The sequence below is a fragment of the Ranitomeya imitator genome, chromosome 2, assembly GCF_032444005.1.
Source record: "Ranitomeya imitator isolate aRanImi1 chromosome 2, aRanImi1.pri, whole genome shotgun sequence".
In the NCBI taxonomy this organism is placed as follows: Eukaryota; Metazoa; Chordata; class Amphibia; order Anura; family Dendrobatidae; genus Ranitomeya; species Ranitomeya imitator.
This window is the reverse complement of record NC_091283.1, coordinates 460456381-460482917: the sequence shown is the minus strand read 5'-3', so window position 1 is coordinate 460482917 and position 26537 is coordinate 460456381. Positions and strand designations below refer to the sequence as shown.

At 44.7% G+C, this 26537-nt stretch overlaps 1 protein-coding gene across 2 annotated transcripts in view; it reads left to right on the top strand.

Moving 5' to 3' along the window:
* Window positions 1–26537, top strand: part of CDH4 (cadherin 4) — a 1112924-nt gene that overhangs the window by 1040462 nt on the left and 45925 nt on the right. For both annotated transcript variants that reach the window (XM_069751205.1, XM_069751206.1), the window contains one exon: window positions 9331–9516. In XM_069751205.1, the coding sequence (XP_069607306.1) occupies window positions 9331–9516 (186 nt within the window). The remainder of the gene's footprint in view (window positions 1–9330; window positions 9517–26537) is intronic.

Here is a 26537-nt window from a genome sequence, read left to right as displayed (position 1 = left end):
TTTTTTGAATATCTAATCTGTATCTTCTCCCTTTCAGTTTCATTCCATTGCTTTTTGTGTTTTCATGTGTATAAATGAGAATAATGATGATCCCTCTACACTGTGACATTCCTACAGATATTTGTAGACAGTTATTAAGTCTCCTTTTAGCCTTCTTTTTTGCAAGCTAAACATTCCCAGATCCTTTAGCCCTTCCTTGTAGGATATAGTTTGCTGTCCGCTCACCATCCTGGTAGCTCTTCTCTGATCTTGCTCCAGTTTTTCAATGTCTTTATTAAAATGTGGTGCACAGAACTGGACACAGAATTCCAGATGAAGCGACTGGAAGCTTTAAGAAAAGCTATTTGAAGGAAATCAAATTAATGAGAGATACATTAACGAATCATTGTCTCTGTACAAGTTTCTGATCTCTTGACTTCACTCATCAACATCTCTCTTCTTGGATATGAGGGTAACACTACCGTAAACTGATGATGTGTAATTAACACAAGCTTCTCATTGCTAATTTGTAGCCAGGCTGATAAGATGGTGAAGTTGCACTTATGGTTAAAAGTGGATCGATTTCATAGAGGCTGTGACTTTATTTGTGTCTTCTTATTGATTTGACATTTCTCCTTTTATACGTGCAAATACTTCAGTAAATTAGGATTACACAATATACCTGAAAATATTCATGTAAATGAAAGGTGATATTCATCATTAGTGTTTATCTTTGGATGCATTTTTTCAGGTAATCTTTAGTATTTTGGGGTATATTTTTATCTTTAAAGGGAGTCTGCCAAGTAGAAAACTGATTGTTCAAACCAATCACAAACACTCGTTGCACCCTTGGTGTGACCAAATAGTTCTGTGGACCTTCTCACCTACTTGTTTTCCATTGATTTACATCCTCTTCTTCCATTATTGACAGTTTTGGCTTTACAGGAGTTAGAGAAGGATGTAGATAGATGGACAATAAGTACGCCGGAAGGTGCACCGAACTGTTTGGCCACACCTTGGGTGCACCAAGCACCTGTGCTTGGTTTGAACAATCAATTGGTGCAGACAGACCTCCTTCAAATAAGAACTCTGTTCAAACCGATACCTTTTGAGATATCTTCAATCCAGACCTGTTAATAAATAGCCTTCTTGCCCTATTTTGACCGATATCATTGAACATTGCAATGATTTCAATTGAGTATGGATGACACATCCAGATTTGCAAAATCCCTGACATAAATTCAGGCCAATTAAGCATTTTATTTCAGAGGTTCAACTCTCTAATTAGAATGTGCCATGAGAAACTCAAGTTTTAATGTTTGATTCTCAAGTAGCGGACCATATTGTGACTTTCAACAAAGATCTGGGAGGACCAAAACTTTATTGCCATAGTGATCTACTACAATGTTTCTTAACACATGGCCCCTACCATGCTCTTGCTGCTTTAACAGGATGAAACTTAGCTGACTGCTCTGAAACAGTCACTCCCAGGATGCGAAACAAGAAGTTCCTGACATGCACAGTGGCACTACGTCACTGTCACCATAATGTCTGACAGCATAGTACCACAGTGATTGGAATGCACATGCTCTTGGCCAGTAAAGCACTGAGAAGACAAACAAAAATATGAAGATCAGCCATCTACAAAATGATTCCCTGCATCGGATACAACAGTATTTTAAAAGACATTAAACTATGGAGTTAGCATCTAACAAATATTCATAAAATATAAATAGGTCCTCATAAAGCATATGGAAGCTGTATCAAGATAAATTTAGAAATCTTAAAAGGGTTGTGCAATCTTCATTCTTCCTTGCATCCTAGTCTCTGATTTAGGCCACATGCAAACATTGAGTATTTGGTGAGTTTTTTTACCTCAGTGTTTGTAAGCCAAAACCAGGAGTGGAACAGTCAAAGGAAAAGTATAATAGAAACATATGCACCACTTCTGTATTTATCACCCACTCCTGGTTTTGGCTTACAAATACTGAGGTAAAATACTGACGAAATACTGAATGTGTACATGTGCCCTTACCGCGGGAGCACTGTGACAATTCAGAGTACCTGCTTGGCTGCATCACTGGTCTGAACCGAGAAAAGAAGGGGCACTCAAGCTACTTGGATCAAGTGAACCTCAGAGCTGCACTTACAAGCTGTATATCGAACAGCTTGGAATTGCATACTCCTTTCCTAAACTTTAAAATGAAAAGGGTGATGCGTTTGTATATGCTCACCATCTCTGATAGACGGCAGAAAAGGCAGTAGCTTAGACAACTAAGAGTGAACTATAACATTACAAATCTTTCAGTTTTTTGTAATGGAGAAGATTTTTTTTAATAAAAAATAAATTGCAAAGTTGCTTGATTTTACAGTTTTACCTATTTAAGATATTGAGACAACCCCTTTAAGAAACGATAAGGTCACTGGTTCCCCTTCACTAGCGCAACCTACTCCCCCAGTCACATACATAACTCTGCCACATCACGTACCCAAAATATGTCAAAACTTTTTATAAAGGCTGACTTCAAAATCCACAATAAAGACCTTGTTCAGTAAAGTCAACATTATGGTAGGAAACACCAAGCCCAAAGAGCTTGCACCCAAGGTCTTTCCTTCAAGCACTACTATAGATAAATTCAGGACATTGAGCTGTGCAGAGCTTAAACCGCTAATCCACTCTTGCTGCGGAGCAGGAAATGGAGAAAGTTCAGTGCAGAGTGGAGAGAATAATCACACACCCCAGGCAGAACGTAACGAGTTCTCCTCTTTTCTTATCGCTTGCGGCTTCTTCATGATACGATCAGGTATTGTGAAGCACAACAGATGTTAAAGGTCAGTCCAACGCCGGCTACATCAGTCACAGGGGAGCGTGGCAGATCCAATTCTGGATAAATTCCCAATTTGTCTTCCTAACAAGGTGATGATATCAGGGATTTCAGTGTACGAGAGGAGCAGGGAACCGATTAAAGATTTTTGTGCTGTCAGAGCTGGATTCAGTTCTGCAATCACTCGGCTAGCTTTCAACTTTCCAAAGTCAAGTTCTTTCTTTTTATTTTTTATCTTCCGATTTCCATCTGACCTCCATAACACAACTTGTTAGGATGATATCATATTATCACAAGTAGGACAGGGCCCCCAAGTCCTTATGGCCATCTCGGAACTCTATGACTGAAATCCATTTTAATGTTCTTGTGGCTAACTCATGTTTAATAATTTCTGAATATACAGCAATAGCTATTAGAAATCACTTTTATCTGTACAGCGTCACCTAGTCTACTATGGCCGAGGCATCGCGATCAATACAACAGTTAAAAATACAGTTGCACAAAAAAGTGAGCGGGCAATATTGTCATAGTTTTTAAGCAATCCGATTTACACATGGCAGATTTGTTGCGGATATTTCTGCCACTGGCTTATTTATCTGAAACGGGATTGTATAAATCCATGCACATGCTACAGAAACTGCCAAATTCATATGTACCATGCAGTCACGCTGAGTGGCTTTTCCTAGGCATATTAGGGTGTAGCATAGTCGTAATGCATCTAGAAATGTCAGAAAGTAAAACAGATGTGACATAAATTTCGTCTTTTCCGTGACTCTTATTCTTAAAGGAGTTTAGGATTTTAAAAACATGGTTGACTTCTTCCAAAAAATACTACCCCTGTCTGCAGTCTGTGTCTGGTATTGCAGCTCAGCACCATTCACTTTAACCCCTTAATCCCATATGACGTACTATCCCGTCAAGGTGGGGTGGGCCTTAATTCCCACCGACGGGATAGTACTTCATAGCGATGTTACCAATAAAAATGTCAACTCGTCCCGCAAAAAACAAGACCTCACATGACTCTGTGGACCAAAATATGGAAAAATTATAGGTCTCAAAATGTGGAGACGCAAAAACTTTTTTGCTATAAAAAGCGTCTTTTAGTGTGTGACGGCTGCCAATCATAAAAATCCGATATAAAAAACGCTATAAAAGTAAATCAAACCCCCCTTCATCACCCTCTTAGTTAGGCTACGTTCACATTGCGTTAATGGGTTAACGCTAACGGACAGCGTTGCACGGCGAAAATGTCGCAATTATCGCCGTGCAACGGGTCCGTTAGCGCACCCATTGACAGCAATGTGATTTTCGGGTGTAGCGCATCGCTAGAGTGTGCCATTTTCGGCTCGCGCTAGTAAGGTGCCGTTCTTTTGTGGCGCACCTCGGATGCTGCTTGCAGCGTCTGCGGCGCGCCCGAGGTCCGATCCCCGATCTTCCAGAGCGGGGATGTTAACGCGACCACTAAACGCGACACCTAAAAAGACATTGCGTTAGCGCAATCCGCTAGCGCTAAACGGATTGCTCTAACGCAATGTGAACCTAGCCTTGGGGAAAAATAATAAAATTTAAAAAAATTTATTTATTTCCATTTTCCCATTAGGGCTAGGGTTAGGGTTAGGGCTAGGGTTAGGGCTAGGGTTTGGATTACATTTACGGTTGGGATTAGAATTAGGTGTGTGTCAGGGTTAGGTGTGTGGTTAGGGTTACCGTTGGAATTAGGGTTAGGGGTGTGTTTGGATTAGGGTTTCAGTTATAATTGGGGGGTTTCCACTGTTCAGGCACATCAGGGGCTCTCCAAACGCGACATGGCGTCCGATCTCAATTCCAGCCAATTCTGCATTGAAAAAGTAAAACAGTGCTCCTTCACTTCCGAGCTCTCCCGTGCGCCCAAACAGGGGTTTACCCCAACATATGGGGTATCAGCGTACTCGAGACAAATTGGACAACAACTTTTTGGGTCCAAGTTCTCTTGTTATCCTTGGGAAAATAAAAATTTGGGGGGCTAAAAATCATTTTTGTGGGAAAAAAAAAGGATTTTTTATTTTCACGGCTCTGCGTTGTAAACTGTAGTGAAACACTTGGGGGTTCAAAGTTTTCACAACACATCTAGATAAGTTCCTTGGGAGGTCTAGTTTCCAATATGGGGTCACTTGTGGGGGGTTTGTGCTGTTTGGGTACATCTTGGGCTCTGCAAATGCAACGTGACGCCTGCAGACCAATCCATCTAAGTCTGCATTCCAAATGGCGCTCCTTCCCTTCCGAGCTCTGCCATGCGCCTAAACAGTGGTTCCCCCCCACATATGGGGTATCAGCCTACTCAGGACAAATTGGACAACAACTTTTGGGGTCCAATTTATTCTGTTACCCTTGTAAAAATACAAAGCTGGGGGCTAAAAAATCATTTTTGGGAAAAAAAAAAGAATTTTTATTTTCACGGCTCTGCGTTATAAACTGTAGTGAAACACTTAGGGGTTCAAAGTTCTCACAACACATCTAGGTAAGTTCCTTGGGAGGTCTAGTTTTTAATATGGGGTCACTTGTGGGGGGTTTGTACTGTTTGGGTACATCAGGGGCTCTGCAAATGCAACGTGACGCCTGCAGACCAATCCATTTAAGTCTGCATTCCAAATGGCGCTCCTTCCCTTCTGAGCTCTGCCATGCGCCCAAACAGTGGTTCCCCCCCACATATTGGGTATCAGCGTACTCAGGACAAATTGGACAACAACTTTTGGGGTCCAATTTATTCTGTTACCCTTGTAAAAATACAAAACTGGGGGCTAAAAAAATAATTTTTGCAAAAAATATATATATTTTCACGGCTCTGCGTTATAAACTGTAGTGAAACACTTGGGGGTTCAAAGCTCTCAAAACACATCTAGATAAGTTCCTTAGGGGGTCTAGTTTCCAAAATGGTGTCACTTGTGGGGGGTTTTAATGTTTAGGCACATCAGGGGCTCTCCAAACCAACATGGCGTCCCATCTTAATTCCAGTCAATTTTGCATTGAAAAGTCAAATGGCGCTCCTTTCCTTCCGAGCTCTGCCATGCGCCCAAACAGTGGTTTACCCCCACATATGGGGCATCGTCGCACTCAGGACAAATTGCACAACAACTTTTGTGGTCTAATTTCTTCTCTTACCCTTGGGAAAATAAAAAATTGGGGGCGAAAAATCATTTTTGTGAAAAAATATGATTTTTTATTTTTACGGCTCTGCATTATAAACTTCTGTGAAGCACTTGTTGGGTCAAAGTGCTCACCACACATCTAGATAAGTTCCTTAAGGGGTCTACTTTCCAAAATGGTGTCACTTGTGGGGGTTTCAATGTTTAGGCACATCAGGGGCTCTCCAAACGCAACATGGCATCCCATCTCAATTCCAGTCAATTTTGCATTGAAAAGTAAAATGGCACTCCTTCCCTTCCGAGCTCTGCCATACGCCCAAACAATGGTTTACACCCATATATGGGGTATCAGCGTACTCAGGACAAATTGGACAACAATTTTTGAGGTCCAATTTTTTCTCTTACTCTTGGGAAAATAAAAAATTGGGGGTGAAAAGATCATTTTTGTGAAAAAATATGATTTTTTATTTTTACGGCTCTGTATTATAAACTTCTGTGAAGCACTTGGTAGGTCAAAGTGGTCACCACACATCTAGATAAGTTCCTTAGGGTGTCTACTTTCCAAAATGGTGTCACTTGTGGGGGGTTTCAATGTTTAGGCACATCAGGGGCTCTCCAAACGCAACATGGCGTCCAATCTCAATTCCTGTCAATTTTGCATTGAAAAGTCAAATGGCGCTCCTTTCCTTCCGAGCTCTGCCATGCGCCCAAACAGTGGTTTACCCCCACATATGGGGTATTATCGTACTCAGGACAGATTGTACAACAACTTTTGGCATCCATTTTATCCTGTTACCCTTGGTAAAATAAAACAAATTGGAGCTGAAATAAATTTTGTGTGAAAAAAAGTTAAATATTCATTTTTATTTAAACATTCCAAAAATTCCTGTGAAACCCCTGAAGGGTTAATAAACTTCTTGAATATGGGTTTGAGCACCTTGAGGGGTGCAGTTTTTAGAATGGTGTCACACTTGGGTATTTTCTATCATATAGACCCCTCAAAATGACTTCAAATGAGATGTTGTCCCTAAAAAAAAAATGGTGTTGTAAAAATGAGAAATTGCTGGTCAACTTTTATCCCTTATAACTCCCTAACAAAAAAAAATTTTGGTTCCAAAATTGTGCTGATGTAAAGTAGACATGTGGGAAATGTTACTTATTAAGTGTTTTGCGTGACATATCTCTGTGATTTAAGGGCATAAAAATTTAAAGTTGGAAAATTGCGAAATTTTCATAATTTTCGCCAAATTTCCGTTTTTTTCACAAATAAACGCAAGTTATATCGAATAAATTTTACCACTACCATGAAGTACAATATGTCACGAGAAAACAGTGTCAGAATCGCCAAGATCCGTTAAAGCGTTCCAGAGTTATAACCTCATAAAGGGACAGTGGTCAGAATTGTAAAAATTGGCCCGGTCATTAACGTGCAAACCACCCTCGGGGCTTAAGGGGTTAAAGAAGCATTTCCATGAAAACGGCTATTGGCTAAACCAATTAATATACTCACTAACCGTCATCTTCTCTGGTGTCCAGCGCTGCTCCTCTCTTCTTCTGAGTCATGTGAAGGCCATTCCGACTCACCGGATCACTGTTGGGTTTATGTGTGAGATGGAAGTGGCTTTTACCATGTAAGTCTGCAGAGTTTCAGAAGGAGGGTCCATAAGCTTACATTGTACGAGTGACTTCTGGCTTATACATAGAGGACTGTATGGTCCATCACGTAACCCAGAAGAGAATCGGAGCGTCGCTAGAAACTGAAGAAGACTGTGGTCGGTGAGTCTATAAATACACCTACACTACATATTCACTTACACAGGTTTAGCCCATAAACATTTCATGGGAATGCTTCTTTAATAAAATTGCGTTATAATACACAGATTGCACATTTGTGTGGCATCTTTGTTGGCGGAAGGTGGTAGCCATGTTATTCTAATCCTGAACAACCCCTTCAAAGACATTGTTCTAGGAATTGTTGTATTCAGGTAGGCTATGTTCCCAGGATGAGCTCTTGATGTTGCAGATTTTCTGCACCATTTCTGTACCTACGAAATAAGTTAGTTGCATTTGTTCAAAAATATGCAGCATAAAAAAACTTACCAAAAATTCATTGTGGGAACACAGCCTTATTTCCGATACATCCATCCAACTAGATTGTTTGTAATGGTTTATGGAAAAACATAGAATTTAAGAAAATGTGATCGCAACATACTGCTCTGCTTAAAAAGCATTACATTACTACTACAGGCTCTCAATTGGTGGTAATTGAACTCCCACTAGTATATACCAGTCTGCGCAATATATATATATATATATATATATATATATATCAAACAGTATCTGCGTGAATATTGTTAACATATAGTACAGGCCAAATATAGAGCCCCCAATTCGTCAAAGCTTTTACTCCAGAATTCTACCTTCGAGCAATGAAGATGCCGTGCAAGTGTCTGGGGAATGTTTTATTAGACATGGTCATAGGTGCATCTGTTTTTCACAAATTAAGCAGGGTGATTAGGTGCAAATGCAGTTGATATCAGGGAGATCTTCAGTATAGCATAGCTGAGCTGTGCTACTACCCAGCTGTCAGATATCTTATTACACTGGGTCATGTTCGACCAACAGCATTAGAACTTCTGGAGGACAGATCCAGTGGCAGCGAAGTGCAAAAAGACCCTTACGGAGGGGGTCAACATTAGGGGAATTGATAGCAGCAAAATCAGTAAAGATGGAAACATACCGTATGTTATATTGACACACATGATTAATTCTGTACTTACAGAAATATTGAGACCACATTATGATTTTGGTAATAACCCTTTAAAGAAAACCTATCACGTCAGATAATACTATATGCCTATAGATACAGAAGAAAACTGCAGGTTAGTAGCGTTAAAAAGGTGTCTGGCTACCATACTGAAAGTGCGGCACCCTGGAGAGTGATAGAGGTGTGCCGACCAGTCACCAGTCAGTACATAGTGACCTGTGGATGTAAATACAGTGGCACTTTGACTGGCAGCTGGCTCTGCAGTGTACAAGTACAGTGCCTGCCACCGGTCACCATGGTGGGGCATGGTTACAGCTGTCGCTTATAGTGATGTGAGCTGTGACTGAAGCCCTGAAACCACTTCGACATGACTATATGAGTGAAAGCCAGCATTCTCCCAAGTGCCGCACTTTCAGTACAAGTACAGCAACTGGGCACTTCTATTATTGTTATCGGACCTGACAGGTTCCTTTTCATGTAATTTAAGTAGGGAGTTGTTGGTTGACGGAAAATCAAATGTCTGTGATGCAGGCACATTGTAGCACCTGGATTACGGCCATGACTCCCAGCCTATATTAAGCCTAGACCGTAGTATTTTATGCAGAAATTACTCTTAATGTGTTATTTCCACCCACAGTTCACTGGAGAGGTGCCAGAGAACCGAATTGATGTTGTCGTAACCAATCTGACAGTAGTGGATCGAGACCAGCCGTACACTCCCAACTGGAATGCCATATATAACATCATTAGTGGCGATCCTGCTGGTCACTTCACGGTAAAAACAGACCCTGTTACCAACGAGGGCATCGTTACTGTGGTCAAGGTGAGCAGTGGCAAGAATATATTATGAGTATATCTACTATTAGTTGGGCATGAGCTAGACTGGAAATTTTATGATGATACCTTCAAACCCCACCTGCATTTTACAGTCCAGTAGTCAGTCTGTTATGGTTAGGAGTTTTTGGGAGAAATGTTTTGCTCATGTTTCTTATCTATTTAATGATATATTTGCACACATTGAGCTCCCTTCGAAGTAAATGAAGATTTATTGATAGCTTGCAGGGAAGACAGTGTACCTTATTGGGAATCCTATTAAGAGCAGCCGGAAGAATCATTAGATAGACGATTGTAGTCAATAAGGCTCACGTGTCAGTATGGCCTCTGCTGCTCGCATTGTGCACTGTGTATAGGAATGGTTCCTATTCACTAAATGGTGTAATGTCACCCATATACCTGCTTTTTATACTGTGCTGAGTTTCTGCGGTAATTCATTGGAGGCTGCTGTCAAACAAGCAGAAGAAGCACCAGGCAGCTATTTCAATCCTGTCTGCAGCATCTGGGGAATGTAAAAAACACTCATGTGAAAAGCTGCTCTATAATATTCTGCTATTCCAGCTTCTCCCATCATATAGAGTGCCTTAATCACTGACTCTAGATTTCTCATAGTTTAACTGAAATGAACAGTCAAAAAGATAAAAAAGGGCAATGAAAACCTTCAAAGATAGATCTAATCAGCTACAACATGAACATCAAAAGTCAGAGCATTCCCCAAGAATCGTTCTCCAAGCAAACCTAGAGGCTATGTTGCAGAGGTTTTGCTGGTAGATCTACTGGATCTAGCCATCAGTGACTAGATGCTCTAAGACCTTCTGCTGTGGGACATGCATCACCAATTAATGTAACGGCACGTACACACGACTGTAAAAATTGGATGAGTGCTATCCGTCGTTTTGAAGGATTGCATTTGTACCCATGTTATACTAAGGGGTCGTGCACATGTCCGATTTTTTTCCAGCATACACCTTTTGCCTCCAAGAATTGGATGGCGCTTGGAAATCATCTGACCACACATGGATATGTGACACCTCAGGATTCCGGTTGTTACAGTGGTATTGCCTTCCTCTCGGGTAGAGTGATGCCATGCTTGGAAGTGAGGAAGATCCCTTTAACAGGTAGCATGCAACACTGTTCTGCCTCCAGGCTAGAAGGGGGAGCTTGAGACCCGGATTCAGGGGAGCTTTCCTATAGATTCTGACTGGAGTAGGAGTTAGGAGCAGTCTGTGAGAGACAGGGACAGAGGGAGTTCAGTCAAGAGAAGAGCTGCAGACATGAGGTTCTGCAGCTCCTGACAGAGCAGTCTGTAGGAGACTGTGAGGGGCGAAGAGGCAAAGGAGAGGAAAGATACTGGGAGTGGAGCTGCGACTGGGCTCACTCCAGAATCAGTGCAAGAAACCGGAGTCCGGAATTCCAAGGTTGTGGGGATAACTGTATGCTCCACAGCAGAAACTGGCGGGCAGGAAATTTCAAGTCGCCTGTCCACCATTACATCCGAAGGCACAGCAGCATATAGAGCCCAGAGTCGCCCCGAGTAGGGACACCTGTAAAAAGGCTCGAGTTGCCTGCCATATGGATATTGTCCTATTAATAGGACAGAGAGAAAGTAAGGACCTTGTCTGAAGCCTTAGGCAGCAAGGAACTACAACACAGAGCAGTAAGGAAGGCTTCCAACCCCACCTGGCTAGGGAGATTCCGAATCGCTTCCAGGCTTGCCAAACCTCATCTCACCTGTGATCCATACCCTGGAGCTGTGGCTGCATACTACCAGTAAAGGTAAAGAGACTGCAACTTTGTGTCCTCCGATTCTTTCCGGCACTACACCATCTGTCATCTTTACCCACTACATCGGGAGCCCTGGGGATCAAGCTTCACCTGTGGGAAGCCATACCATCCCTGCTGCAGTAATATCATCCCTAGTGGACCCCTTTAAGCAGCGTTGGTCATCCCTGACCGAATACCACAGGTGGCGTCCCGAAAATTCTTCATCCAAAACAACCCCTTTAACCCCTTCAAGTCGCGGCCCTTTTTCATTTTTGCGTTTTCGTTTTTCACTTCCCTCCTTCCCTGAGCCATAACTTTTTTATTTTTCCATCAATATGGTCATGTGAGGGCTTATTTTTTGCGGAACAAGTTGTACTTTTGAACGACACCATTGGTTTTACCATGTCGTGTACTAGAAAACGGGAAAAAAATTCCAAGTGCGGTGAAATTGCAAAAAAAGTGCAATCCCACACTTGTTTTTTGTTTGGCTTTTTTGCTAGGTTCACTAAATGCTAAAACTAACCTGCCATTATGATTCTCCAGGTCATTTCGAGTTCATAGACACCTAACATGACTAGGTTATTTTTTATCTAAGTGGTGAAAAAAAATTCCAAACTTTACTAAAAAAAAAAAAAAAAAAGTGCCATTTTCCGATACCTGTAGCGTCTCCATTTTTCGTGATCTGGGGTCGGGTGAGGGCTTATTTTTTGCGTGCCGAGCTGATGTTTTTAATGATACCATTTTTGCGCAGATACGTTCTTTTGATCGCCCGTTATTGCATTTTAATGCAATGTCGCGGCGACCAAAAAAAATGTAATTCTGGCGTTTCTGATTTTTTTCTCGCTACGCCGTTTAGCGATCAGGTTAATGCTTTTTTTTAATTGATAGATCGGGCGATTCTGAACACGGCGATACCAAATATGTGTATGTTTGATTTTTTTTTTATTGTTTTATTTAGGATGGTGCGAAATGGGGGTGATTTAAACTTTTATATTTTTTATATTTTTTTCATATTTTTAAAAATATTTTTTTTTTACTTGTGCCATGCTTCAATAGCCTCCATGGGAGGCTAGAAGCTGGCATAGCCTGATCGGCTCTGCTACATAGCAGCGATCATCAGATCGCTGCTATGTAGCTGAAATGCAGGTGTGCTGTGAGCGCTGACCACAGGGGGGCGCTCACAGCAGGCCTGCATCAGTAACCATAGAGGTCTCGAGGACCTCTATGGTTACCTTCCTGATGCATCGCCGACCCCCGATCATGTGACGGGGGTCGGCGATGACGTCATTTCCGGCCGCCCGGCCGGATACGGTAGTTAAATGCCGCTGTCTGTGTTTGACAGCGGCATTTAACAGGTTAATAGCAGCGGGTGAATAGCGATTTCACCCGCCGCTATTGCGCGCACATGTCAGCTGTACAAAACAGCTGACATGTCGCGACTTTGATGTGGGCTCACCGCCAGAGCCCACATCAAAGGGGGTGACACGGCATGCGCAGTACTAGTACGGCGCATGTCGTGAAGGGGTTAAAAACCTTCCCTTTAACTTGGACACTCAGGGCCATGGACCGGGTCACTGCTGCCATGACACATCCCCTTTAAGAACCGGCCCAGTACTAAGTACACCACGGCCCTGGCGGGCACTCCAGATAACATCAGAGTGCGGTCCAATTTTGATGGACTGACAAAAGTGGCAATGTGGAGAAACTTTTTTTTCTCCACCTTCGAAAAAAATGTGATCACACTCTGATTGGAATGTGATTAGCATAATTGGAACAATTTCTCGGATTAGACCAAAAAGGTTGTTTGACCCTAGGCTAAAGGAGAAGCAATGTATCAGCATTTGGATAAGCAATGAAGTACAATCAAAGTAAGGACATAACACACAACAATTGTAGAACTGGATTGAACTGTTCACACTTGTAGAGAGGGATCTCATTGACATTTGTATTTACTGTGTAGAATAGGTCTGATTAGGGACTTCTGCCTGTCAACAGTGAGAGAGTTTTGAAGGGTGGAAATTCAAAGATTGTGAACATCTTTGGTGGCAAAATATTATTTGTACCATGGAAGACTCACTCGGCTGCTCATGGAGGTAAATAAAGTAACGTTTCTCATTTGAATCTTTTGCTGGTTTATTAAAGTACAGCAAAAAACAGTTAAAATACCATCAAAATAAATACGGCTGGGATCCGGTCCATGACCCACTGGAAGGTAGCTGCGGTCCCCTGCAGCCCGAACAGCATCCTGGTATACTGGAAGCAACTGTCAGGTGTAGAGAGGGCTGTCTTCTCCTTAGCACTTCGGGACAGGTGGATTTGCCAGTACCCTTTTGTTAGGTCCAGAGTCGTAATGTATCTGGCTGACCCTATCCTTTCAATGAGTTAATCGATGCAGAGCATCGGATATGTGCCGACTTTGGACACCTCATTTAGCTTCCTATAATCGTTACAGAAATGCCATTCTCCATCAGGCTTTGGCACCAGGTCAGTGGGTCTGGACCAACCGCTCTTTGACTCCTCGATAATGCCCAGGGTCAACATTCTTACCTCCTTCGAAGTTACCTCGCAGTGAGATTCGGGAATTCGATGCTGCTTTTGGTTCACCCACATATGTGGTTCCATCAGGATTTCATGCTTAACAACTTGTGTACATCATGGCAACTCCAAAAACAGGTCCCGGTTCTGGTGAAGCTGCTCTCAGCACTGTTGTTTCTGGGCCGGTGACTCTGCAACTGTGGTATCCTCGACCATGGCTTCAGGATTGGCCCCCAAGCATGTAGCTTCCACTGGTTCCCTGTCTCACCACGGTTTAAGCAGGTTGATGTGGTACACCTGGTAGAGTTTTTCTTTTCTTCCTGACTGGTGGACCTTGTAGTTGAAGTCACTTAGCTTTTCGACCAGTTTGTACGGCCTCTGCCACTTGTCCAGAAATTTACTTTCGACCATGGGCACCAATACCCAGACTCTAGGGCTAAACTGTCTCAGCTTCGCTGACCTGGGCTTATTGTGCTTGAAGGAGGCTGTCCTTCACAATCTGAGTCACTCTCGCAATCCTGTCCTGCATCTCGGCCACATGCTCGATGATGCTTCAATGTGGTGTAACCTCTGCTTCCCAAGTCGCCTTCTCAATATCCATAAGTCCCTGATCATGTCAACCTTAAAGGAGCTCAAACAGTGAGAACTCCTTAGAGGCCTGTGGGAATTCCCTAATAGAGAACAGCAAGAAGTCTCAGCCATCCTTCTACATGACCTTCTTAAGCACGCACTTCAAGGTCTTCACTAGGTGGTTCGTTTGTAGCTTGTACACTGACATCCTGAGTTGTGTAATCTGGAGAGCTTTACACAACTCCGTCATCACATTGGACATGAAAGGAGTTCCTTGCTCCATCAGGATCTTCATAGGTAGGCCCATCCGGGGAAAAATATAGACTAGCTCTTGGGCTATACTACTAGCGGAGGAGTTTCACAGTGGTACTGCCTCCGGGTACTGTGTTGCATAGTCCTTCACCATTATGCATTGGTGCCCCCTGGTGGATTAATTAATTAAGGGACCAACAAGGTCCATGGCAATCCAGTCAAATGGGATTTCTATAATGGGCAACAGCACTAGGGGATTGCGGAAGTAGTTAGCTAACAGGTAGGCCAGGATCAGCAATAATTAACAATCTCTCAGTGACATCCAGGCCAGTAGAACCTCTGAAGGACCCACTCTTGAGTTTTGTCTGCAACCAGATGCCCACCTAAGACATGAGAATGTGTCAGGTCTAGTACTTTACGCCTATAGGGACCTTGTACTAACAGCTGCTCTATTACTTCCCCCCTCAGTTTAGTGACCCGATATAGCAGCTCCTCATTTACCATGAAATAAGGAAACCTGGTGTCAGCCCCCGCCTCTTGAACATCCCCAATTATCACAGTCACATTGTCAAATTCCCCTTTTAACGTAAGATCCTGCATTTGAGTGGTCCCAAAATTTCCCCAAGAAATGCCCAACTGAGGAATCTGAGTTTCATGGGTAACCGTCTCATCATCGGACACACAGGGAACTCATACGCCTCTGACTGCGATGGATATTCCTCATGATCAAAATGGCTCCTGTCTGAGTAACTTGGCACCCCGCCTTTTGCCATAAGTCCCAGAACAAGCTAAAGTCCCACACTCTTATTACTGGGTGTAGCAGATCTTTAACTACTCCTAACTCATGGGACTAATGATACTCCATGGGACAGTGCAGGTGAGTGATTTGATATTGATGCTTTCTCCTCAAACTACACTGTGTATATCTGTATACTATCCCCTCACTGCTACTATCTAAAAGGGTAAGTTCACACAAGGGCAGGGCCGGACTGGCCATCGGGCATTTCTGGCAAATGCCGGAAGTGCTGATGGCAGTCGTGGGCCGCTCGCCAGCGCCGACTCCCCCCCGACGCTGACTCACCCCGCCAGCGCCGCCAAATTCAACTATACCAGCATCTATGACGCCGGTACAGTTGAATGCAATGATGGAGGAGACAGCGTCTGCTGTTGCTCCCTCTCCCATCATTCCTCGCTCTGCCTTGCGCTGACACTGTGGGTGCGTGAGGATGTCACATCATCGTGCACCTGCTGTGTGTCGGACGGGCAGACTGCAGCTGCTGAGACCAGTAGCCGGGAGCAGCGCTGGCACGAGGAGGGGTGAGGAGAGTGTTTTGTTTTTTTTAAATATATCAATGAGTGATAACTGGATTGTGGGGCTATTGGGGGGCTGTATTACATTCTATGGGGGCTGGCTGCATTACATTCTATGGGGGGCTGCATTACATTCTATGAGGGCTGTGCTGCATTACATTCTATGGGGGCTGGCTGCATTACATTCTATGGGGGCTGTGCTGCATTACATTCTATGGGGCTGGCTGCATTACATTCTATGGGGGCTGGCTGCATTACATTCTATGGGGGCTGACTGCATTACATTCTATGGGGGGCTGTATTACATTTTATGGGGGAAGGCTGTATTACATTATATGGGAGCTGTATTACATTCTATGGGGGCTGTATTATATTCTATGGGAAGGTGGGCTGCATTACATTTTATGGGGTGCTGTATTATATTCTATGGAGGGGCTACATTATATTCTGTGGGAGGCTGCATTATGCTCTATGAGGGGGCTACCATATATTATATATGTAGGGGCTGCATTACACTATATGAGGGGGGCTGCATTATATTCTCTGGGGGTTACATTATTCTCAGGGGGCTACAATATATTCTCTGGGGTGGCATCATTATACTATATATGGGCTGCATTATACTGTATCGAGGACTCTGGGGAATACATTATAATATATGAAGAACTATGGGGTGCATTATACTAAGGGAAGTGAATTGTACTACATGGATGACAATGGCGGGGCATTATACTATATGGAGCACTATGAGGAATGTATTATACTATTTGGAGGACTGAGGAGTGTATTATACTATATGGAGGACTGTGGCAGTACATTATACTATATGGAGGACTGAGGAGTGTATTATACTATATGGAGGAATTGCAGTGTATTTTAATATATGCAGGACTATCAAGAGTGTATTATACTATATGGAGGACTATGGGGAGTGTATTATACTATATGGAGGACTGAGGAGTGTATTATACTATATGGAGGACTGAGGTGCATATTATAATATAGGGAGGACTATGGGGTGTATTATACTAAACAAGCAAAATGCTGCCTATTCATCAAGTGATTGGATTGTGTATGTGGGCACAGAAATCCTTGTTCTAAGCAGCACATCGCTTGTGTAAACTGTAGATGTGTTGCTGATAACATGACACTGTATGGGGACAGATTGATCTAATTGTGATTGTTCTGTTCCCTTCATTCTTTCTCAGTTGGTGTAAAGAGGCCGGGAAACAAGCGAACGACTTCAGTATTGTCGATCACACTTGTTTAGTGGCCTGAGATTAACGCATGTAAATACAGCAGAAATGCTTCGCAGGGAGACCAGGCAAGGATGATGACAGTTGTAGTTGGCACCCGACGCCTAGGAAGAGCGCTAACTCTACTGCTTTTCCCAGCCACCAGAGCATTTAATTCTGGGATGTGTAATGATTTTTAGGGTTGATGTCAGCTGCGTAATGTCAGCTGCTATCAATCCCTGGTGTAAGTAATGGAGAGGTGTCTGTTGTGAATTCTGTGGCTGAATTCACTCCTGTGGTCACAAGTGGTACTGCAGCTTCTGAGCTTCCTCCCTCAGGTGTTCTGGTGAGCTCGTTAACTGCTTCATTACTTAACTCCGCCTGATGCTGCTATCCTTGCTCCTTGTCAATGTTTCAGTGTTGGATCTGAGCTTCTCCTGATTGTTCCTGTGACCTGCTGCTCTGTATAGCTAAGTGCTTTTTGCTATTTTGTTGCTTTTTTTCTGTCCAGCTTGTCTTTTGTTTTGCTGGAAGCTCTGAGACGCAAAGGGTGTACCGCCGTGCCGTTAGTTCGGCACGGTGGGTTTTTTTTTGCCCCCTTTGCGTGGTTTTGCTTTAGGGTTTTTTGTAGACTGCAAAGTTCGCTTTACTGTCCTCGCTCTGTCCTAGAATATCGGGCCCCACTTTGCTGAATCTATTTCATCCCTACGTTTTGTCTTTTCATCTTACTCACAGTCATTATATGTGGGGGGCTGCCTTTTCCTTTGGGGAATTTCTCTGGGGCAAGTCAGGCCTATTTTTCTATCTTCAGGCTAGCTAGTTTCTTAGGCTGTGCCGAGTTGCCTAGGTAGTTGTTAGGCGCAATCCACAGCCGCTTTTAGTTGTGTTTAGGATAGGATCAGGTGTGCAGTCTACAGAGTTTCCACGTCTCAGAGCTCGTTCTTGTATTTTTGGGTATTTGTCAGATCACTGTGTGCGCTCTGATCGCTAAGCACACTGTGTTTCTGGATTGCCTTCATAACACCTGTCATTAGCAAACATAACAGTACAAGGAGCCTAACTAATGATTCTCAATAGAGGGAAAGAAAAAGTTCTGACATCATTTTTTTTTTTTTTTTCTGCTCTGTGTTCACTTTTTTTTTTTCCCCCTAGACATTTGGGTGATTCTGGACACAGGTGTGGACATGGATATTCAGGGTCTGTGCTCTTCAATGGATAATCTCGTTATAAATGTACAAAAAATTCAAGATACTATTGATCAGAAATCTATGTTAGAACCAAGAATTCCTATTCCTGATTTGTTTTTTGGAGATAGAACTAAGTTTCTAAGTTTCAAAAATAATTGTAAGCTATTTCTGGCCTTGAAACCTCATTCTTCTGGTAATCCTATTCAACAGGTTTTGATTATTATTTCTTTTTTGCGCGGCGACCCTCAAGACTGGGCATTTTCTCTTGCGCCAGGAGACCCTGCATTGAGTAGTGTCGATGCGTTTTTCCTGGCGCTCGGATTGCTGTACGATGAGCCTAATTCAGTGGATCAGGCTGAGAAAAATTTGCTGGCTTTGTGCCAGGGTCAGGATGATATAGAAGTATATTGTCAGAAATTTAGGAAATGGTCAGTACTCACTCAGTGGAATGAATCTGCGCTGGCAGCTTTGTTCAGAAAGGGTCTCTCTGAGGCTCTTAAGGATGTCATGGTGGGATTTCCTATGCCTGCTGGTTTGAATGAGTCTTTGTCTTTGGCCATTCAGATCGGTCGACGCTTGCGCGAGCGTAAATCTGTGCACCATTTGGCGGTACTGCCTGAGGTTAAACCTGAGCCTATGCAGTGCGATAGGACTATGACTAGAGTTGAACGGCAGGAATACAGACGTCTGAATGGTCTGTGTTTCTACTGTGGTGATTCCACTCATGCTATTTCTGATTGTCCTAAGCGCACTAAGCGGTCCGCTAGGTCTGCCGTCATTGGTACTGTACAGTCCAAATTCCTTCTGTCCATTACCTTGATATGCTCTTTGTCGTCGTTTTCTGTCATGGCGTTTGTGGATTCGGGCGCTGCCCTGAATCTGATGGATTTGGATTATGCTAAACGTTGTGGGTTTTTCTTGGAGCCTTTGCGGTGTCCTATTCCATTGAGAGGAATTGATGCTACACCTTTGGCCAAGAATAAACCTCAATACTGGGCCCAGCTGACCATGTGCATGGCTCCTGCACATCAGGAAGTTATTCGCTTTCTGGTGTTGCATAATCTGCATGATGTGGTCGTGTTGGGGTTGCCATGGCTACAAACCCATAATCCAGTATTGGATTGGAATTCCATGTCGGTATCCAGCTGGGGTTGTCAGGGGGTACATGGTGATGTTCCATTTTTGTCGATTTCGTCATCCACCCCTTCTGAGGTCCCAGAGTTCTTGTCTGATTATCAGGATGTATTTGAAGAGCCCAAGTCCGATGCTCTACCTCCGCATAGGGATTGTGATTGTGCTATCAATTTGATTCCTGGTAGTAAATTCCCTAAAGGTCGATTATTTAATTTATCCGTGCCCGAACACGCCGCTATGCGCAGTTATGTGAAGGAATCCCTGGAGAAGGGACATATTCACCCATCGTCATCACCACTGGGAGCAGGGTTCTTCTTTGTAGCCAAGAAGGATGGTTCGCTGAGACCGTGTATTGATTACCGCCTTCTTAATAAGATCACTGTTAAATTTCAGTATCCCTTGCCATTGTTATCTGACTTGTTTGCTCGGATTAAGGGGGCTAGTTGGTTCACTAAGATAGATCTTCGTGGTGCGTATAATCTGGTGAGAATCAGGCAAGGAGATGAATGGAAAACTGCATTCAATACGCCGGAGGGTCATTTTGAGTATCTAGTGATGCCGTTCGGACTTGCCAATGCTCCATCTGTGTTTCAGTCTTTTATGCATGACATCTTCCGTGAGTATCTGGATAAATTCCTGATTGTTTACTTGGATGACATTTTGATCTTCTCAGATGATTGGGAGTCTCATGTGAAGCAGGTCAGAATGGTTTTTCAGGTCCTGCGTGCTAACTCTTTGTTTGTGAAGGGATCAAAGTGTCTCTTCGGTGTGCAGAAAGTTTCATTTTTGGGGTTCATCTTTACCCCTTCTACTATCGAGATGGATCCAGTTAAGGTCCAAGCCATCCAGGATTGGATTCAGCCGACATCTCTGAAAAGTCTGCAAAAGTTCCTGGGCTTTGCTAATTTTTATCGTCGCTTCATCTGTAATTTTTCTAGCATTGCCAAACCATTGACCGATTTGACCAAGAAGGGTGCTGATTTGGTTAATTGGTCTTCTGCTGCTGTGGAAGCTTTTCAGGAGTTGAAGCGTCGTTTTTGTTCTGCCCCTGTGTTGTGTCAGCCAGATGTTTCTCTTCCGTTCCAGGTCGAGGTTGATGCTTCTGAGATTGGAGCAGGGGCGGTTTTGTCACAGAGAGGTTCTGATTGCTCAGTGATGAAACCATGTGCTTTCTTTTCCAGGAAGTTTTCGCCCGCTGAGCGTAATTATGATGTGGGCAATCGAGAGTTGCTGGCCATGAAGTGGGCATTCGAGGAGTGGCGTCATTGGCTTGAAGGAGCTAAGCATCGCGTGGTGGTATTGACTGATCATAAGAACTTGACTTATCTCGAGTCTGCCAAGCGCTTGAATCCTAGACAGGCCCGTTGGTCGTTATTTTTTGCCCGCTTCGACTTTGTGATTTCGTACCTTCCGGGCTCTAAAAATGTGAAGGCGGATGCTCTGTCTAGGAGTTTTGTGCCCGACTCTCCGGGTTTATCTTAGCCAGCGGGTATCCTCAAGGAAGGAGTCATTGTGTCTGCCATCTCCCCTGATTTGCGGCGGGTGCTGCAAAAATTTCAGGCGAATAAACCTGATCGTTGTCCAGCAGAGAAACTGTTCGTCCCTGATAGGTGGACTAATAAACTTATCTCTGAACTTCATTGTTCGGTGTTGGCTGGTCATCCTGGAATCTTTGGTACCAGAGAGTTAGTGGCTAGATCCTTCTGGTGGCCATCTCTGTCACGGGATGTACGTACTTTTGTGCAGTCCTGTGGGATTTGTGCTAGGGCTAAGCCCTGCTGTTCTCGTGCCAGTGGGTTGCTTTTGCCCTTGCCGGTCCCAAAGAGGCCTTGGACACATATTTCGATGGATTTCATTTCTGACCTTCCCGTTTCTCAAAAGATGTTAGTCATTTGGGTGGTCTGTGATCGCTTTTCTAAAATGGTCCATCTGGTGCCCTTGGCTAAATTGCCTTCCTCCTCTGATTTGGTACCTTTGTTCTTTCAGCATGTGGTTCGGTTGCATGGCATTCCTGAGAATATTGTTTCTGACAGAGGTTCCCAGTTTGTTTCAAGGTTTTGGCGAGCCTTTTGTGGTAGGATGGGCATTGACCTATCCTTTTCCTCGGCTTTCCATCCTCAGACTAATGGCCAGACCGAACGAACCAATCAGACCTTGGAAACATATCTGAGATGTTTTGTTTCTGCAGACCAGGATGATTGGGTGTCCTTTTTGCCGTTGGCTGAGTTCGCCCTTAATAATCGGGCCAGCTCGGCTACCTTGGTTTTTCCATTTTTTTGCAATTCTGGGTTCCATCCTCGTTTCTCTTCAGGACAGGTTGAGTCTTCGGACTGTCCTGGTGTGGATTCTGTGGTGGATAGGTTGCAGCAGATCTGGACTCAGGTAGTGGACAATTTGATCTTGTCCCAGGAGAAAGCTCAACTTTTCGCTAATCGCAGACGCCGTGTGGGTCCCCGACTTCGTGTTGGGGATCTGGTTTGGTTATTTTCTCGTCATATTCCTATGAAGGTTTCCTCTCCTAAATTTAAACCTCGTTTTATTGGTCCGTATAGGATTTCTGAGGTTCTCAATCCTGTGTCTTTTCGTTTGACCCTCCCAGACTCCTTTTCCATACATAATGTATTCCATAGGTCGTTGTTGCGGAGATACGTGGCACCTATGGTTCCATCTGTTGAGCCTCCTGCCCCGGTTTTGGTGGAGGGGGAATTGGAGTATATTGTGGAGAAGATTTTGGATTCTCGTGTTTCTAGACGGAAACTCCAGTATCTGGTTAAATGGAAGGGTTATGCTCAGGAAGATAATTCCTGGGTTTTTGCCTCTGATGTTCATGCTTCCGATCTTGTTCGTGCCTTTCATGCGGCTCATCCTGGTCGGCCTGGGGGCTCTGGTGAGGGTTCGGTGACCCCTCCTCAAGGGGGGGGTACTGTTGTGAATTCTGTGGCTGAATTCACTCCTGTGGTCACAAGTGGTACTGCAGCTTCTGAGCTTCCTCCCTCAGGTGTTCTGGTGAGCTCGTTAACTGCTTCATTACTTAACTCCGCCTGATGCTGCTATCCTTGCTCCTTGTCAATGTTTCAGTGTTGGATCTGAGCTTCTCCTGATTGTTCCTGTGACCTGCTGCTCTGTATAGCTAAGTGCTTTTTGCTTTTTTGTTGCTTTTTTTCTGTCCAGCTTGTCTTTTGTTTTGCTGGAAGCTCTGAGACGCAAAGGGTGTACCGCCGTGCCGTTAGTTCGGCACGGTGGGGTTTTTTTTGCCCCCTTTGCGTGGTTTTGCTTTAGGGTTTTTTGTAGACTGCAAAGTTCGCTTTACTGTCCTCGCTCTGTCCTAGAATATCGGGCCCCACTTTGCTGAATCTATTTCATCCCTACGTTTTGTCTTTTCATCTTACTCACAGTCATTATATGTGGGGGGCTGCCTTTTCCTTTGGGGAATTTCTCTGGGGCAAGTCAGGCCTATTTTTCTATCTTCAGGCTAGCTAGTTTCTTAGGCTGTGCCGAGTTGCCTAGGTAGTTGTTAGGCGCAATCCACAGCCGCTTTTAGTTGTGTTTAGGATAGGATCAGGTGTGCAGTCTACAGAGTTTCCACGTCTCAGAGCTCGTTCTTGTATTTTTGGGTATTTGTCAGATCACTGTGTGCGCTCTGATCGCTAAGCACACTGTGTTTCTGGATTGCCTTCATAACACCTGTCATTAGCAAACATAACAGGTGTCTATCAGACACCCCCACTACTAGCCCGGACCTGGAGAGACCCAGCGACTCTGAAGAGCGGTGACAGTAGTAACAGTACTGCTCTTCACAGTCGCCGAGCTCAGCGACCGCCCCCTCCATTTAAAACAGTGTCCTCAAAAAATAAAATAAATACATCACTGCAGTAATAAATATCCCTTAATTAGCCCCTATGGTAATAATATTCCCCATCCTGGCCCCTGTGTATCTCATTCCTGCTCCAGCCATTTGTTCTCCCATCCTGGCCTCATGAGTATCCATTCTGCCCCATATGATCTCCCCATCCTACCCCATCTGTCTCCATCATATCCATCCTACCCCATGTCTTTCATTCTGCCCCCTGTCTCCAATCATGCCCTGTATCTACATTCTGCCCATGTCTCAAGTCCTGCGCCCAGTGTGTCCAGCATCTGTGCCCCCAGTGTCCAGCATCTGTGCCCCCAGTGTCCAGCATCTGTGCCCCCAGTGTCCAGCATCTGTGCCCCCAGTGTCCAGCATCTCTGCCCCCAGTGTCCAGCATCTCTGCCCCCAGTGTCCAGCATCTCTGCCCCCAGTGTGTCCAGCATATCTGCCCCAATGTGTCCAGCATCCTGCCCCCAGTGTGTCCAGCATCCTGCCCCCAGTGTGTCCAGCATCCTGCCCCCAGTGTGTCCAGCATCCTGCCCCCAGTGTGTCCAGCATCCTGGCCCCAGTGTGTCCAACATATTGCCCCCAGTGTGTCCAGCATATTGCCCCCAGTGTGTCCAGCAATCTGCCCCAGTGTCTCCAGCATATTGCCCACAGTTTGTCCAGCATTCTGCCCCCAGTGTGTCCAGCATTCTGCCTCCAATGTCTCCAGCATCCTGCCCCCAGTGTCTCCAGCATATTGCCCCTGTGTCTCCAGCATATTGCCCCCAGTGTGTCCAGCAATATGCCCCCAGTGTGTCCAGCATATTGCCCCCAGTGTCTGCAGCATATTGCCCCCAGTGTCTCCAGCATTCTGCCCCCAGTGTGTCCAGCATATTTCCCCCAGTGTGTCCAGTATTCCAACCCAGTGTCTCCAGCATATTGCCCCTAGTGTGTCCAGCATATTGCCCCCAGTGTGTCCAGCATATTGCACCCAGTGTGTCCAGCATCCTGCCCCCAGTGTGTCCAGCATATTGCCCCCAGTTTGTCCAGCATTCTGCCCCAGTTTCTCCAGCATATTGCCCCCAGTGTCCAGCATATTGCCCCCCAGTGTGTCCAGCATATTGCCCCCCAGTGTGTCCAGCATTTTGCCCCCCCAGTGTGTCCAGCATATCCCCCAGTGTGTCCAGCATATTGCCCCCAGTTTGTCCAGCATTCTGCCCCAGTTTCTCCAGCATATTGCCCCCAGTGTGTCCAGCATATTGCCCCCAGTTTGTCCAGCATTCTGCCTCAGTGTCTCCAGCATATTACCCCCAGTATGTCCAGCAATCTGCCCCAGTGTGTCCAGCATATTGCCCCCAGTGTGTCCAGCATATTGCCCCCAGTGTGTCCAGCATATTGCCCCCAGTATGTCCAGCATATTGCCCCCAGTGTGTCCAGAATCTCTGCCCCCAGTGTGTCCAGCATATTGCCCCCAGTGTTTCCAGCATATTGCCCCCAGTGTGTCCAACATCTCTGCCCCCAGTGTCTTCAGCATATTGCCCCCAGTGTGTCCAGCATCTCTGCCCCAGTGTCCAGCATACTGGCCTGGGCCATCCGGATTGCCGTTCGCAATAAAAAAAGTGAGTTCTCCTCACCTGTCCGCGCTCCTTTGGCGAAGCTCTGTCCTCGCAGCTGAAGCGCGCACTTGCCGGCGACTGACAATGACATCATAGTAACATAGTAACATAGTTAGTAAGGCCGAAAAAAGACATTTGTCCATCCAGTTCAGCCTATATTCCATCATAATAAATCCCCAGATCTACGTCCTTCTACAGAACCTAATAATTGTATGATACAATATTGTTCTGCTCCAGGAAGACATCCAGGCCTCTCTTGAACCCCTCGACTGAGTTCGCCATCACCACCTCCTCAGGCAAGCAATTCCAGATTCTCACTGCCCGAACAGTAAAGAATCCTCTTCTATGTTGGTGGAAAAACCTTCTCTCCTCCAGACGCAAAGAATGCCCCCTTGTGCCCGTCACCTTCCTTGGTATAAACAGATCCTCAGCGAGATATTTGTATTGTCCCCTTATATACTTATACATGGTTATTTGATCGCCCCTCAGTCGTCTTTTTTCTAGACTAAATAATCCTAATTTCGCTAATCTATCTGGGTATTGTAGTTCTCCCATCCCCTTTATTAATTTTGTTGCCCTCCTTTGTACTCTCTCTAGTTCCATTATATCCTTCCTGAGCACCGGTGCCCAAAACTGGACACAGTACTCCATGTGCGGTCTAACTAGGGATTTGTACAGAGGCAGTATAATGCTCTCATCATGTGTATCCAGACCTCTTTTAATGCACCCCATGATCCTGTTTGCCTTGGCAGCTGCTGCCTGGCACTGGCTGCTCCAGGTAAGTTTATCATTAACTAGGATCCCCAAGTCCTTCTCCCTGTCAGATTTACCCAGTGGTTTCCCGTTCAGTGTGTAATGGTGATATTGATTCCCTCTTCCCATGTGTATAACCTTACATTTATCATTGTTAAACCTCATCTGCCACCTTTCAGCCCAAGTTTCCAACTTATCCAGATCCATCTGTAGCAGAATACTATCTTCTCTTGTATTAACTGCTTTACATAGTTTTGTATCATCTGCAAATATCGATATTTTACTGTGTAAACCTTCTACCAGATCATTAATGAATATGTTGAAGAGAACAGGTCCCAATACTGACCCCTGCGGTACCCCACTGGTCACAGCGACCCAGTTAGAGACTATACCATTTATAACCACCCTCAGACGCCGGCGATGTGTACGCTGTGGCTGATGTCAGCTGCCAGCCTCCGATTGGCTGGCGGCTATTAACTATTAACGTGCGGGCGCGCGCCCGCACATCAATAGCGTTTAACTGCTGCAGCACCGGTAGGGGCCCAGTGAGCAGATGAGACGGGGCCCGATGCGGGCCCCCTCTGCCCACCGGGCCCATACGCCAGTCAGGGCAGTAATGCCCTGATGGTGGCGGGCAATCTGAGCGGTAGCCCAGGGCCCCCATGCACCATTGGGCCCTGGGCTACCGCCCAGATTGACCCTATTATAATCCGCCCCTGGATAGTTGTGTTACTCTCCCCTCACTCCTTGTAACCTACAAGTGTACAAAGATATACAGTCACCATGTGACAAGTGGGCCTGTGTAACTTTTAATGCCA